Raw genomic sequence first — 13,924 nt, forward strand, 5'->3', positions numbered from 1 at the left:
ATTTTTATTTTTTGATGTGTGGAGAAAGATGAGCCAACTCAGAAGAAATCAAAAATAGTTTAGTCCAAAAGACATGGGATTTTGTATAAGAGTCTTACTGTGAAAATTCTGTTATTTTTGTTGGTTAGACATTTGTTGGGAATTTTCACAAACTAAGTTATATTATGATTGTGAGAATGAAAGTGAGCATCTGTGGCTGTGTGATGATTGAGAAGTAAGAAAGGGAGCATTGTAAGGCAGAATCTTCATGCAGAGACGATGGGGATATTGATCCTACAAGAGGGAGATGGGATTATTGGGAGTCTGGGAACACAGATCGGATGGAATCATGGATGCACCTGGAGAAGTTTATCTTAGGAAACTACAATTACACCTCTTACTCAGAGACTTGGAAAACAGTGAGAGGGACTGTAAAAGGGCAGATAGATGGAAAGGTAGAGAATAGGTCAAATCCAATAGCTTGTTTCCAAGGGTGTAATCTTCCCAGGAAGGTGTTGCCCTATGGCTATGTTGACCGTTTGGTTTGGAGGAATATTTTAGAGAATCAAAAGAGACTAGACAAAATACATTGTCCAAGAAGTAAGGGGCCCATTTGGAGCTTGAAGAGTGAGTTCATTTTCTGTTGCCATGCAACAAATTACCACATATTTAGCACTTTATAAAACTCCCATTTATTAACTCACAGTTCATAGTTGAGAAGTCTTGATGGGCTCACTGCTCAGGGCTTTCTGCTTAGGAGTTCACAAGCCTGAAGTCAAGCTGTCAGCCAAGCTTGAGTCAATTGGAGGGTAAGGGGAGAATCCTCCACTAGGCTCAGCTAAGCTGTTGGTAGAATTTGGTTGCAGGACTGAGAGGTAGATTTCTTGCTGGCTGCGAGGCGGATCCCTCTCACTCATAGAGGTTGCTAGTTGTTCAGTTCTTTGCCACAGGACTTTTGAAAAACTCTCTCACAGACCTTCTCACAGCATCCAAGTTTATACCTTCAAGGTCAACAGCATGATCTCTGAAGTCCAATCCTCCTTCTTCCTGCCACAGGCTCTGCATCGCTCTGACTTCTGCTGATAGCCAGGGAAAACTTTCTTGCTTTTAAAGAACTCATATGATTACATTAGGTTGACCTATATAATCTCTTTTTAGATGAACTCAAAGTCAACTGATTAATAACCTTCATTACATTTGCATATTTCCTTTTCTCATGTAATGCAGTGAATGTGATGGGACATCATATTCACAGTCCTAGGTATTAGAGTGGGAAATTTGGGGGTGTTATGAGCTACTTAGTAGTGTGCCTTATACCTGCTCCTTTTTATCATTAGCGATTTAGAGGGCATTTTCACCAGGGTGTGGATACTTGCATGTGTAGTTTTATCCACATACATATTTCTGCCCATCATACATATTTAAATTAAAGTAAAATATAGTTTTCCATCATTCTCTTTTTTAAAAATGTTAATTCATGTGTCTTAGATATTTCTTAGATCACTGAAGTGACCTAGACATGTAGAAAACACAGCAAAGCTTTTTTCAAAAAAAATTGTTCCCACTTATCTTTATCAATCACTATAAATAAATAAATCATTCTCTGACAAGTAATATATTTCCTTGCTTTCACCCAAACCAGATTCTCAAAGTGGTAAGTTTTGTTTTGCATGCACTATCTTTTGATCTTTTAGTTTGCATTTTTGAGTTCAAAGTCACTGGGTTAGGTCTTTGTGATGTGTACATTGTAGTTGTTCCTGAGACTCCATTTTTGTTTTGCCAAGTTACCAGTAAAATATTGTAGTAATAATTAGAAAAGTAAAGGGAAAATAATGTTGAAATGGGAAAGTGTTGGGAAAAACTGTCAGGGCCAAAGGGAATGACTCATCACCAGAAAGTTTGGCTTTTGTTGTGCTTGTCAGGTAATACTTAGAAAAATGTTAATCTAAGTCATGTAGTTGAGTTCTTTATAAAATAATTCTTTCAATTAATGTGCTGTGGGTGTTTAAGTAATATTGTAATAGAATACATAATAAAGCAGATAATAATAGTCAGACTATATTAATTTTTTAATGTCCTAACACTATGCAGAGTATTGTATGTATACTTTCTCTCACAATAAGGACAATGGCTCAGGTATATTATTGTCCCTATTTTAGATACAAGGGAACTGAGTTAGTTATTCAGTAACTTGCACAATCAATGTCCAATGTCACATGGTAATTATATGTCAGAATCAGGATTCAAATCTATGCTGGCCCTTAGAAATGAAGTCCTTTATGATTATGCTAAACAAGAAATGATAAATGTTGTAAAGTAATACCATTATCCATCCTTTCTTTTTTGGATTCTGAATTGTTATGTGCTGTGTTATATATCTGTATCTTTCCTGAGGAAAGAAGCATTAAGCATAGTAACTTAACATTGCCTAAATCCATGTGACCATCCTTCTTTTTAAATTTACTATCTATTAATAAATTTGGAGAAATGCTGTTACATAGGGATACATTCTGACAAGAATTTTAAAATTATTGTCAAGTTGTTTTAGACTTCCATTTTTGTTAGGGAAAATACATTTTGAGGAATTGTAATGCTTTAGAATTCGTGACCATTTTAAAAAAATTTTGAAAGCTTTTGAATTGTCAAAGTATAGTTGTTTAGAGTAAATGTTCTTAGGTTTACTGAGAATATTTCACTCTATGATTTTCAATATGAATTGCTCTCCTTAGGTTGTGTGTTTAATTATCATCTGGTAATCAATACTATTGCTTAGAAAATTGCTTAGAAGTAACCACCATAACATTCTCATAAAGCCCCCCTGAAATTTTAAATGACTGTTAAGTGTTCAGCTGAGATATATTTCATTCGTAATATAGCAGTACCCTCTAGTGCTCATGATTAGTCATGTGTTCTCCAAAACTGCCTGAGAGGGGTAAGTATTATATATTAGATCATTGTACTCAGCTTTTGCTTTAAGTGAAATATTCTATTATTTATAACATCACCTTTTTGAAAAGGAGTTCAAGCATTTATAATATTACTAAAAAATATTACCAGCACTCTTGTGCTCAAGGGAAAATGGCTATTCCATCTATTTTGCTCATAAAAGTAAATGAAATACTTGAGAACCAAGAAGTTGGTTAAGTTTCTTAAGTTATTTGTAGAAATGGAAATAGGAATTAAGTCTTTTGTTCCAAGGTTTAGTTCTGTGCTATATGCATTGGACTATGTATCTGATCCAAGGAAATTTAAGTAAGCTAAACATGTATAGGTCCAAAATTCTAGATTCTTTTAACTGAATCTTTTTTGGAACAATAGTGCCATTTTAGTTATCAACTTTCTGAGAAATTTTGGATTGTTGGCTTAAAAAACAGCACCATATTATCATCCAATATTCCTCAAAGTAAGTTGTGTTGTATTGGAGTTTGACATCCTGCTCAAACATTGTTTATTCAGAAAGAGAGGATTGTCTAGTCAAAGGCTCCGTGAGCAAGAAGACCTGGTTTTATTTGCTGTCCAAAGCTTTAGCACAGAGCTGATATTCAAGTTGTAGTCCTTTTGGCTGTAAGACCTTGCTTCTTATTTCCGTGGTTTTTTGCTTTTCTTGTAGACTTGATTTGGTCAGGTGTCTACTTTAACATCGTGGACCCACATAAGAAAATAATTCTCATTTCTACATACGTTCCTGAATAGCATTCCAAGACGATTTGAAATGTGCTCTCAATGAATGTGCTTTGTATTCCCCTTTAGTTGTTACAGGGCAGGTCACGCAAACCCGAGAAGGGGGAGCTCCCCGCGGGCAGCGGCGGCGGCGCGGCCGAGCCGGCCAGCGGAGACTGCGACGACGAAGACGGCTGCGGGGGCTCGGGAAGCGGAGAGGTCAAGAGGACCCTGAAGACCGCAGACTGTGAGTGCATGACTCTAGCACCATACCTAAGGCGCCGGCTTTGAAACATCAGTCAGGGTAATTATTACTTCGAATTTAAAGAGATAATGACAGTGAATTTAGGAGCATGCCAGAGGAGTTAGAAATAAAACTAATCCTATTTTTAGTTATTTAGGGCGTGCATACTTGGGTTTTGTTTATTTGTAACTTATGGCTTTATACAGAGATAACACTGTTTTTGAAAAAATGCTGCATTCTAATATTATCATGCCATAATATCAAAATATTTTATTTTTAGTAGATTCATCAGAGTCAAGTTGCAATGAAATTGGTTAAATATATGGTTAAATATGGTTAAAAAAAAAGAACTGCTTAGAATTACTCCTGTGGATTTGGCCTTCCAAAAATGCTCACCAATCATTCACTTCGCTTTGATTCTGTGGGTCTGATAAGTACTTCTGTTATAGCTGTACTGGTCAATACCACAAAAGATGGAACTACCAATATTTTTCTTAAATCACCAAATAAATCTCCTTTTCTTGTGTTAACATGCAAAATGAGGAGTGTAAGTTCTCTACTCTCCATTGCTATGTGCATGCATTTGTTCACACGGGTGAGACAACCAAAGTTAGCGACTGAGGAGTAAGTGTGAAAGGCAGCTAACTTTCAAGGGCATACCAAACAGCTGTGCCCTGCATGAAGGCAGGTCTGATAGTCCCCCTGTTCGTCACGAGGGTCTATGTTGGACCTGTTGGTCATGTCCTTCCATTGGGAGAAGAATTTGTTTACTTTTTCGTTCTCTTGTAGTGAATTTGGAACACTACGAATGCTTCAAATATCAATGCCCCATTCCTCCTAGGCTCTTATTTACATGCTAAATATTAGTTAAAGGAATGGAAGCCAACAGAGGTGCAAGATCAAAGGGGAAATTAATAAAAAGAAATATGTTTTTCTGTTAAACACAGTAATATATAAATTTTACATAGAAGGTAGGCAGATGGGATTTAGTATGCACTTGGAGCAGCCATTGAACAAAGAGCCCCAAAATTCCTCAAAGTATTAATATAATTTCCTAGTGAAAATTAAATATCTTCTTCTCTTGTAGGAACAGATAAAGATATGTGTTCTTGTTATTGGTTTTAATGTAGTTTATCGCAAGAAGAAAACAAATGAAATCAAAAGAGTTTTATTAGGAAAAAAAGCTAAGTTAAAATCTTCACTGTGTTTTGGAATCATGATACTTATCTATTAGAATAATATTGAATAATCTCACATTTTCATCCTATCTTTAGTATTCATATGTGCTATAATTTTATTACCATTTAAATATTAAGTCATGAAAGTTATTACAAAATGTAGCTTAGGTTGAAATTTCATTTTAATATAAATTGTGTATGTGTAAAATTAGCAATTTTATAGGGATTTTTCACTCCTAAAATTATTTATAAGCTGGAGAATTTGTTATGTATTAATAAATGATCCTTTTTTTGGCCTGTTTCACCAAAGAAGTAGAGACAATGGAGGATATTCACCTGCTAATAGTTTTCTCCCATATCCGTACTTGTCAAGGTGGCAAGAATGAATGTTTTACTTCAAAACCCTGTTATCAATTACTACAGAAATGGATGGGTATGTTACAAGCAACTCTCCATCAGAATTGGGGAGATTTAAGATATACGTGGTTTTCAGCAAATCCTCATCTGCTATAAATGGTCTGCCTATTATGTTTCTAAGAGTTTATAGCTGTTGCCTTTCGATTTTTAATAAGTGGTTAGGAACTACTCTGGATAGCATGCTGAAATAGAGAAAGACAGAGAGAGTAGCAAAGAGTGGGTCATATTTCTATTTTTATAAGGCACAATAATATTTCTCCTGTGTTTGACTAGTTTGATATATTGGTAAAACAAATTAACACATAGTTTTACATGGTCTTACTGGCTTTAAAATATTCTACTTTAGGGAGTTTAAGAGGGTGTCATTTGTGTTTAGAACTTGAAATACACCATTACTTCTACCTCACATTGATGTGTGTTCTTTGTAAAATACAACATAGGTAGAACACAGTTTATTTGTCACCTAAAAATGAATTTATTTATTTCAATATATAATTATAAAGGAATAATTGTGCCATGTGAATTTGATGACTGCTCAATTTGTGCAAATATTCAAGTTGTTAAATATTTTACTAATCATCACTTACTCTTATTTTCTGTTTCTGTTTCTGTTCATGTTTATGTCAAGCAACCAAAAGCTCTGTGTACATCAATGTGCAAAGTTTCACAACCAAAATATTTACATACCTTTAGGTATTATGTGTTTTCATCACCAATGATATCAAATAATTTAACAAATTTTTAGCTTTTGAAACGGCCTTTATTTGTATCCCACCTACAGATTATTATTAAATGTGAACTGTCATGTTTCTCGTAAAATGCAGCCATCTATACTATGTAGTGTTCACTTTTAGAAAATTGAAGATTTTTTTTATTTCAGGAGAATGATTTTAAAATCCCAATGTTACAGAGACTTATTGTTTATATGATATTGAATTTGGCTCATTTATATAGGTGTGTTTATTTCACTAGTAACATGAATCGCTTTTAAACCTTCATTTCAACTCACCCCTGACACCTGCTATCTTCTCAAAGTGGCTAACTGTTGTAGGTTCTAAACACCAGTGGAAAAAGTTCTGTTAGCCATGCCGAGCAAACCCACTGTCATGCTACCATCAGTATTTTAGGACTATGTGAGTTTTCTTCTAGTATTCCCAAATTCTGATAGTTTCAAATGTTTAAAAACCAAACCAGAAGACTACTAAAGACAGGCTGTAAGAGAACTAGTCAATGTGTGTTTTTGAAAATTTGAAGTAGCATTGCTTGCAATTCTTTTGTGATATTATAATTTAATTTGTCACAACTTAGTTTTTTTAATTACATATAAACCATGATAAGCTTAATTTTGATAAGGTGGTTCACAGTAATAATGTCAGGCAACATGAATTTAATCACAAGCTGATATAGATACCGGACTTTCAGAAATAGTAAGGTAACTTTAAGTCTTTGTCTATTGTCATATTCATTATTGCTCACACAATATTATGTAGCATGTTTAACGGTTTTAAAAATAATTTCACTTTAACTGAGAAACCTGTAAATGAAAACTAAGTCTGGTAAGCGTGTGTTCAAATGTTTGTTTCCCAGTGGTGTTCTCAACATGCCTCTGCAAAATAGTTATGAGACGGGAGTGTAAAGACAGATGCATCCAGAGTACCAGGGCAGCAGACTGATCCCTAGGTCCTGCACATTGCCACCTATTTGGTCCCCCGGAGCCTTTCATTCTAAAGACTGTTTGTCATTAAGTTCTTCTTATCTCATGAGTGGCGCTTCCTCATCTCTTTAATGGGTTCTCTTCATTTTCCCACATTCCATATATTTAAAGAATCCAGGACTCATATCTCAACTATTCCCTGTTCCACAAACTGCCTACTGCATCATAGTAGCAATAACTATATGGTACCCTGCCATTGGTATACTCTCCAGTTTTAAAGCTTTCCTCTATGTGTTATCTCAGGTGGTAGGCTTAGCAAAACAGAAAACATTACATTTAAATGAGATTAATTTAGAAGTAGAGCGGTAACAAATTGGAATATCAAATTACTAGATGTAGAAAAAAATGATCTTTTATAGCCTAGAATAAATAGAACTTGTTTGTTCCATTGTTTATGCTGTACTTTGGATTTGTCACTTACTAACTAACCTTGGATCAGCCTCTAACAACTACATCTACATTATGGTACTGACAGTGACCTAAAAGAGCATAGGGTATTCTGTGTGCATAGGAGAATGACCTTGGAAGAGAATAGTGTATTTTACATGCATAGGAAAATGAAAATGATACTTTTTTTAGCCACTGAAAAATAAAGGTTCCTGATTTACAGTTGACCATTGAACAACATGCATGGGAACTGTGAAGGTCCACTTACATGCAGATTTTCTTTCAATAAATACACACAGTACTGTAAATATACTTTACCTTACTTAGGGTTTGTCCAATAACATTTTCTTTAGCTTACTTTATTATGAGAATACAGTGTATAATATATGTGTCATACAAATGTATGTTGACCAACTGTTCATATTATTGGTAAGACTTGGTCAACAGTGGGCTATAAGTAAAATTTTGAGAAGTAAAATGTTAGATGTGGATGTTCCACTGCATGAAGTAGTGGCCCTAACCTTCCTGTTATTCAAGGATCCACTCTCTTTGGTGACACTGTACCCCTCCTTACTCACACTTTTCTTTTGGGGGTTTCAGTTACATTCAGTCAACCAGAGTCTGGAAATACCAAATAGAAAATTCCAGAAATAGTTCATAAATTTTAAGTTGCACGCCATCCTGAGTAGCATGATGAAATGTGGCCTCATCCTACTCCATCCCATGGAGGCCACGAATCATCCCTTTGCCCAGTGTATCTACGCTGTATATGCTACCCCCGCATTAGTCACTTAGTAGCCCCCTTGGTGGTCAGATTGACATTTGCAGCATTGCAGTGACCTTGTTCAAGTATCGCTTACGCTACATTAATACTATGTCACAATGCCCACATCATTGACCTCGCTCCCTCCCATCCAATGGACATTCTATCATCTCACATGATCATAAGAAGGGTGACGACAGTACAATAAGATATTTTGAGAGAGGGACACTATATCAACATAACTCTTTATCTCATATTATTGTAATTGTTCTATTTTATTATTGTTGTTAATCTCTTACTGTGCATAATTTATAAGTTAAACTTTATCATAGGTTCTTATGTATAGGAAAAATAGATAGACAGGGTTTGGTACTATCTGTGGTCTCAGGCATCCCCGCAGCTTTCAAATGTATCCTTTGTGAGTGAAATTTCTTGGCTTTTACAAACTTATTTTCACCATAAATCACCTTCACTTCAAAATTTCAGGTAGGATGGAGGTTAGAAAGAACTCAAAAATACACTATAAGTGACATCTTCTTTAGAAAATGCAATCTTTATTTTTATTTTCAGGATTACTATAACTATGTACTTATTTATAGCATATAAATTATTTTGTATTCTATATTGCCTAGTAGATGATTTTTAAATTTTCAATACAAATTATTTCAAACTGGTAATGCAAGCATATAAAATTTGTTTCCATTAATAACAGTTCCAAATATGTATATGAAAAGTATGTGTATTCTTATAAAATTAAAGTTTTATCAAATTTGATTAATATAAAGTATATTCACCTTAATTTGCATAGTATTGACAAATATCCCATCAATAAGTTACTATGGATATAAGACAAGGTACTGAAAATAACCAAATAGCTTGTTGTATTTACTTTATTCAGTTACAGTAAAAATTAATCATTGTTATGAGGTTACTTAGATTTGAACCTTTGTGACATAGTGAAAATAATCTTGAATAATGATCTATACAGGGTAAGGCAGAAGCAGGTTTATAGCTGTTCATGTGGAAATAATATAATAATTAATAAATAATAAAAGAATAAACTGTATTTCATGTACTCACAACTGTAAACCTACTCCCACTCCCCGTATTTTACAAGTGCCTAATACTGAAAGATTATGTGAAACCACACATGACAAAATAATTGAAAAATTCACATAGGAACACTTCCTCATCCTGTGGAATGTCCAAAATTATAAACCCTTTGAAGTTGTCATCCACTGCAGTTTTTACACCACTGATGAAAATTACAATAAATAAAAATGAAGTATATGTCTAAGTTAAATATATTTCAATTGATATGTAAACTCTGTGAATATTATTCTGATTATACATTTCCATTTCGGTGTCTAAATAATTGAGACTTATCCTGGCTGCTTGCTATTTTGTTAACAAGATTATTTAATAGATTCTGGATATCTAACAAATCATTTAAAATCTTTCAATCTCTAGAAAAATTATATATCACATTCATGAATATGAATAATAGAATTCAAATAAAAGGGTTTGTCCTTGAATGCTCAGGGAATGATTTTCATTGCTTTGGCTTAGACACAAAATTGATGCTAAATCACTGAGGTGAAAAGCAATGACTTATTATTTAAAGCTTAAGGAGCCTTCTAGCCTGCATTCCTGATCAACCATCTAATGTGAAAATCTCATAACTAAATCTATACCTCACCAGAGGGCATAAAATGAAGTTGCGGTCTGTTTCATCTAGAACAATGTTAAGTATAACTGTGTGATCAATGGAAGAAGTAAAAAATTAAAATTTAAGAACATATCAGATATATTTGATCATGATTTGTCAAAAGTCATGTAAGTGTCAGTAAAACCAAAAACAAACAGTATTCATATTCAGGTCTACTCTTATATCATTTTTTTGCAAATAAACAGAATGGTTATGAAATTTGCTAGTCTCCCTCAGGATTAATTGATAAAATCCATCATGTAGGAACAAGTTGGGTATACTTTAAGCTCTTTAATAACTTCTATCCTTCTACTGTGTAGAAAGAATATGCCTTATTGACCAATGAAGTACTCACTAAGTGTAAATAATTAAAATAAATAATAGAGCATGTGATCTGGGCCCAAAGCTTCTCAAACACTCTTGTATATATGAATATGTATACACAACTCTTTTGGGGCTCTTGTTAAAAAGCTCAGTATGACACGGGAGATCTGGGGTGGACATTCTTCGTGCACTTCCCGACGATGCTGCTGCCGCTGGTCTATGGACCATACTATGAGGAGCAAAGATGTACGCTCTTGCTTATTACATCACTTACTTATTAGCATCTCTAAAATACATCCTGCCCTGGATGGTGTGGCTCACTGGATTGAGTGCTGGACTGTGAAGTAAAGGGTCACCAGTTCGATTTCCAGTCAGGGCACATGCCTGGGTTGCAGGCCAGGTCCCCAGTAGGGGGCATGTGAGAGGCAACCACGCATTGATGTTCCTCTCCCTCTCTTTCTCCCTCCCTACCCCTCTCTAAAAGTAAATTTTAAAAATACTCTCAAAAAAATGCATCCAAAAGCAGCAGCATGAACGCTTATAAAACTCTATCTTTCTACACTAGCATTACAAGAAATCATCACGGGCACTAGGACATGAGGGACTATAAAGCCATGAGGCTGGGAGCAGGGACTTAGCCCACATGATTTTTGGTATCAGTCTCAGTTTGATTGTGTTTAGCCTTGAGTTTATTTTATCTCTATTTTCAAATGAATCCTTGAGTTTACTTTATCTCTATTTTTAAATGAATTTTTCTTCCTTTTCTTCTTTTCTCTTTGATATCTCTAGTCTCATTTCTGATTATTTTTAATTCCGATTTATGATTTGGTGTTTTATATTCTTTTCTCAAAGCATCTTAGCTTATTTGAAATGGTACATTAAAACCGTGGTCTGTATTTTAAACATGTCTTCTTGATGTGCTTTCACTGTTGAGATAGTCAGCAGACTACCGTATTTGTTATGACCTTATGTGGGAGTTGATCACAAATCTTTTCTGTTGCTTATTTTTATGTGAATTTAAATTTTCTATATTTGTAGAAGGAGGTTTTATTCAGATAGGTTTTCTATATGTGAGTTCACACTCCCATTGTTTTCATATGGTGTTAGAAAGTGTGGTGACTAGCTTTCTGAGCTATTCTGGCTTGCCCCCTGCCCTGTATTCATTCATATTTTGTCTTTCCTAATTCCCCATTGTCCTTGTCCCATTAATTCCTCATCCCACTTCTAGCAGTTTCTCTTCAATGTAGACCCCTCAAGGGTAAGGAAGACTTGCCAGATTAGTTTTAAAAGTTCAGAAAGTTTCAGAGGATCCAGCCACGTTAGCCTTATATCAGGATGTTTACACTCATTCACTATTTTAATGAGCAACTCTTCTCCCAGTTCTCTGCTGTTTTCAAATTAATTTCCAGGGGGTACCTGCTGGCTATTTTGCATTCATTTGGTTTCAGCTCTGTAACTTGCTGTGTTGCTTTCAGTGCTTTCTCTGCACACGTGATGATAACATGTAGCTTTTATGGCTCTTGGTAGCATGTTCTCATTCCTTTGCATTTTGAGGTTCGTGAGGATAACTCATGAGATGGGTTGGAAATGGTATCCATGTGATTTTGACTCGGCCATCTAATTGTTTTATTTTCCCTAGGGATTTGGGAGTTTCCTAAAACTGTGCTGCAACCACTACTGATATCTTCCCTGAACCTCCCAGATTATTTAAAATGTTTGTGGAAACACTGATGATCATTTTTCCCTTTGGTTCTGTTCCTTGCCACATCATACATGCATGCATACATACATGTATTTTCACATCTGTGAAAACCAGCCTTGCTTTTCAAATTTATGTCATCAATAGCCTTTCTGATAATGAGATACACTTCATTTTAATTAAGATATGAATACGCTATGATGCATTGTCTATTGTTTTCAAATTTAATGACGGTAAGCAGTGCTACAAGCAATCATTTTTATTCACTCAAGTATAAATCACTTCAGGTAGTAAAATTCATCTTCAGAATCATTGTATCAGTTTACATTTACACAAACATTGAAGGCCAACTCATATTTTAAAAATGTTTTTGCCATAATTACATAACCTCAAGCTTTTTAATTTTGCAAACTTTTGGGTGTACATGGTTTAAAAATATATTTATGTGTGTCAAAGAAAAATGGCACCGGACAGAGTTAAGTAGCAAGGAAGGCTTTACTCAGAACGGCTAAAATAGGGGCAAAACTTGTATTGCAGCGAAAGGGAGAGAGATTGAACTCAACTTCACTGAAACAAAACGCGGGAGCGTTTTTCTCCCTGTGGTGGGCTACAGGGAAGGTGCCGGTGGCTGAGTTTGGGGGGAGCGGTTGGTCAGTGTGATCAGGCCATCTGTGTTTCTAACTGACACTTTATCAAAGTTAGGCTCCTACCCTCCCACAGAGATGGGGAGGGAGATGAGGCCCTCTCTTTCTTGATGATTCTATTTCAAAGGGATGGTTCCCTGGTCCTTGGTGAAGACAATTTTTGTTTGTAAATCTGGTAAGATGAAGGAAGAAGATTTACATCTCAAAGGGGCAAAAGATTTTTTTTTATTGCAATTTTTCTAGTGTCAATCCTCTAAGGAAAGGGAGTCAGGGAATTGTAGTGGGAAGAAACCTGCCTCAAGTTGAGTTAAGCTGGTTAGTGCATTTCACTGATCACAGAAGTTGAGGTTGCTTTTTGTTTATTGGTCATTTTGTGTTTCCTCTTTTATAAATTGCCTTCTTTTCCCCTTTTCCTATTTTGTTACTACTTTGATTTGAAGTATCTCATTATATATCTAACTGATAATATTTGTCAATGTATGAATTGTAAAAAAATCTCACAGCTTCTGGTGTGTCTGTGATTTAACTACATATATGTTGCCTTTATACACTCAACGCACTCAAAGTAGCAGGGGAGACTGACATGTAAGTAAATGCATTAAAAAAAATTCTGTACATTATTTTATATAATGGAACAATATGAAGTGCAGAGGGCACATAAAAAGGAGAATGGTAAATTGATTCTATGTTTTTTTCCCCTCCCCGGGAAAAACATTCTAAAAGTCCCATCCAAGCTGATTTTCACAGGGGATTGAGGGTGGTCAGATGAGCAGCTCCTTCTTCCACACCGAACATTTACAAAAGCACAAACGTTTCAAATGTCCGTGTCTTCACGATGTGTTTGATCTTCCTGAATCGCCACTTTTTAAAAATTTTTTTAAATTTTATTTTAATTTATTTTTTCAAATACATTTGTCTCTACCTCCCCCCCACCGCTTTCCCTTGCTCCTTCCCTCCTTCCCTCCCTCAACTCTTCCCCTTTGGTTTTGTCCATGAGTCCTTGCTATATGTTCCTTGACTTTCCCCTTCCCTTTTTTTTCCCCGCCCCCCCCCCTTCCCTCTTGTCTCTGTTGATTTCCTTTCAGTGTTGCTGGTCTTATTTTGAGGAGGGAATGAGACTGGAGGTCAGCGGAGCGGTCGGGGCCCTCTGCAGGGCAGCAGCCTACCTAGCGGCCTTGGCTATGAGTTCAGGTCTTGTTCTGCGGGG

The 13,924-nt window shown here is 35.4% G+C and overlaps 1 protein-coding gene across 1 annotated transcript in view; it reads left to right on the plus strand.

The window, feature by feature from the left end:
* The window catches only part of GPC5 (glypican 5), a 1,150,586-nt gene that overhangs the window by 570,254 nt on the left and 566,408 nt on the right, over positions 1–13,924 (plus strand). Inside the window, exon 7 of the mRNA XM_054586471.1 lies at positions 3,730–3,886. Coding sequence (XP_054442446.1) covers positions 3,730–3,886 — 157 coding nt within the window. The remainder of the gene's footprint in view (positions 1–3,729; positions 3,887–13,924) is intronic.

The sequence above is a fragment of the Pteronotus mesoamericanus genome, unplaced genomic scaffold, assembly GCF_021234165.1.
Source record: "Pteronotus mesoamericanus isolate MK-2021 breed Mesoamerican mustached bat unplaced genomic scaffold, CSHL_Meso_final contig_94, whole genome shotgun sequence".
Taxonomy (NCBI): domain Eukaryota; kingdom Metazoa; phylum Chordata; class Mammalia; order Chiroptera; family Mormoopidae; genus Pteronotus; species Pteronotus mesoamericanus.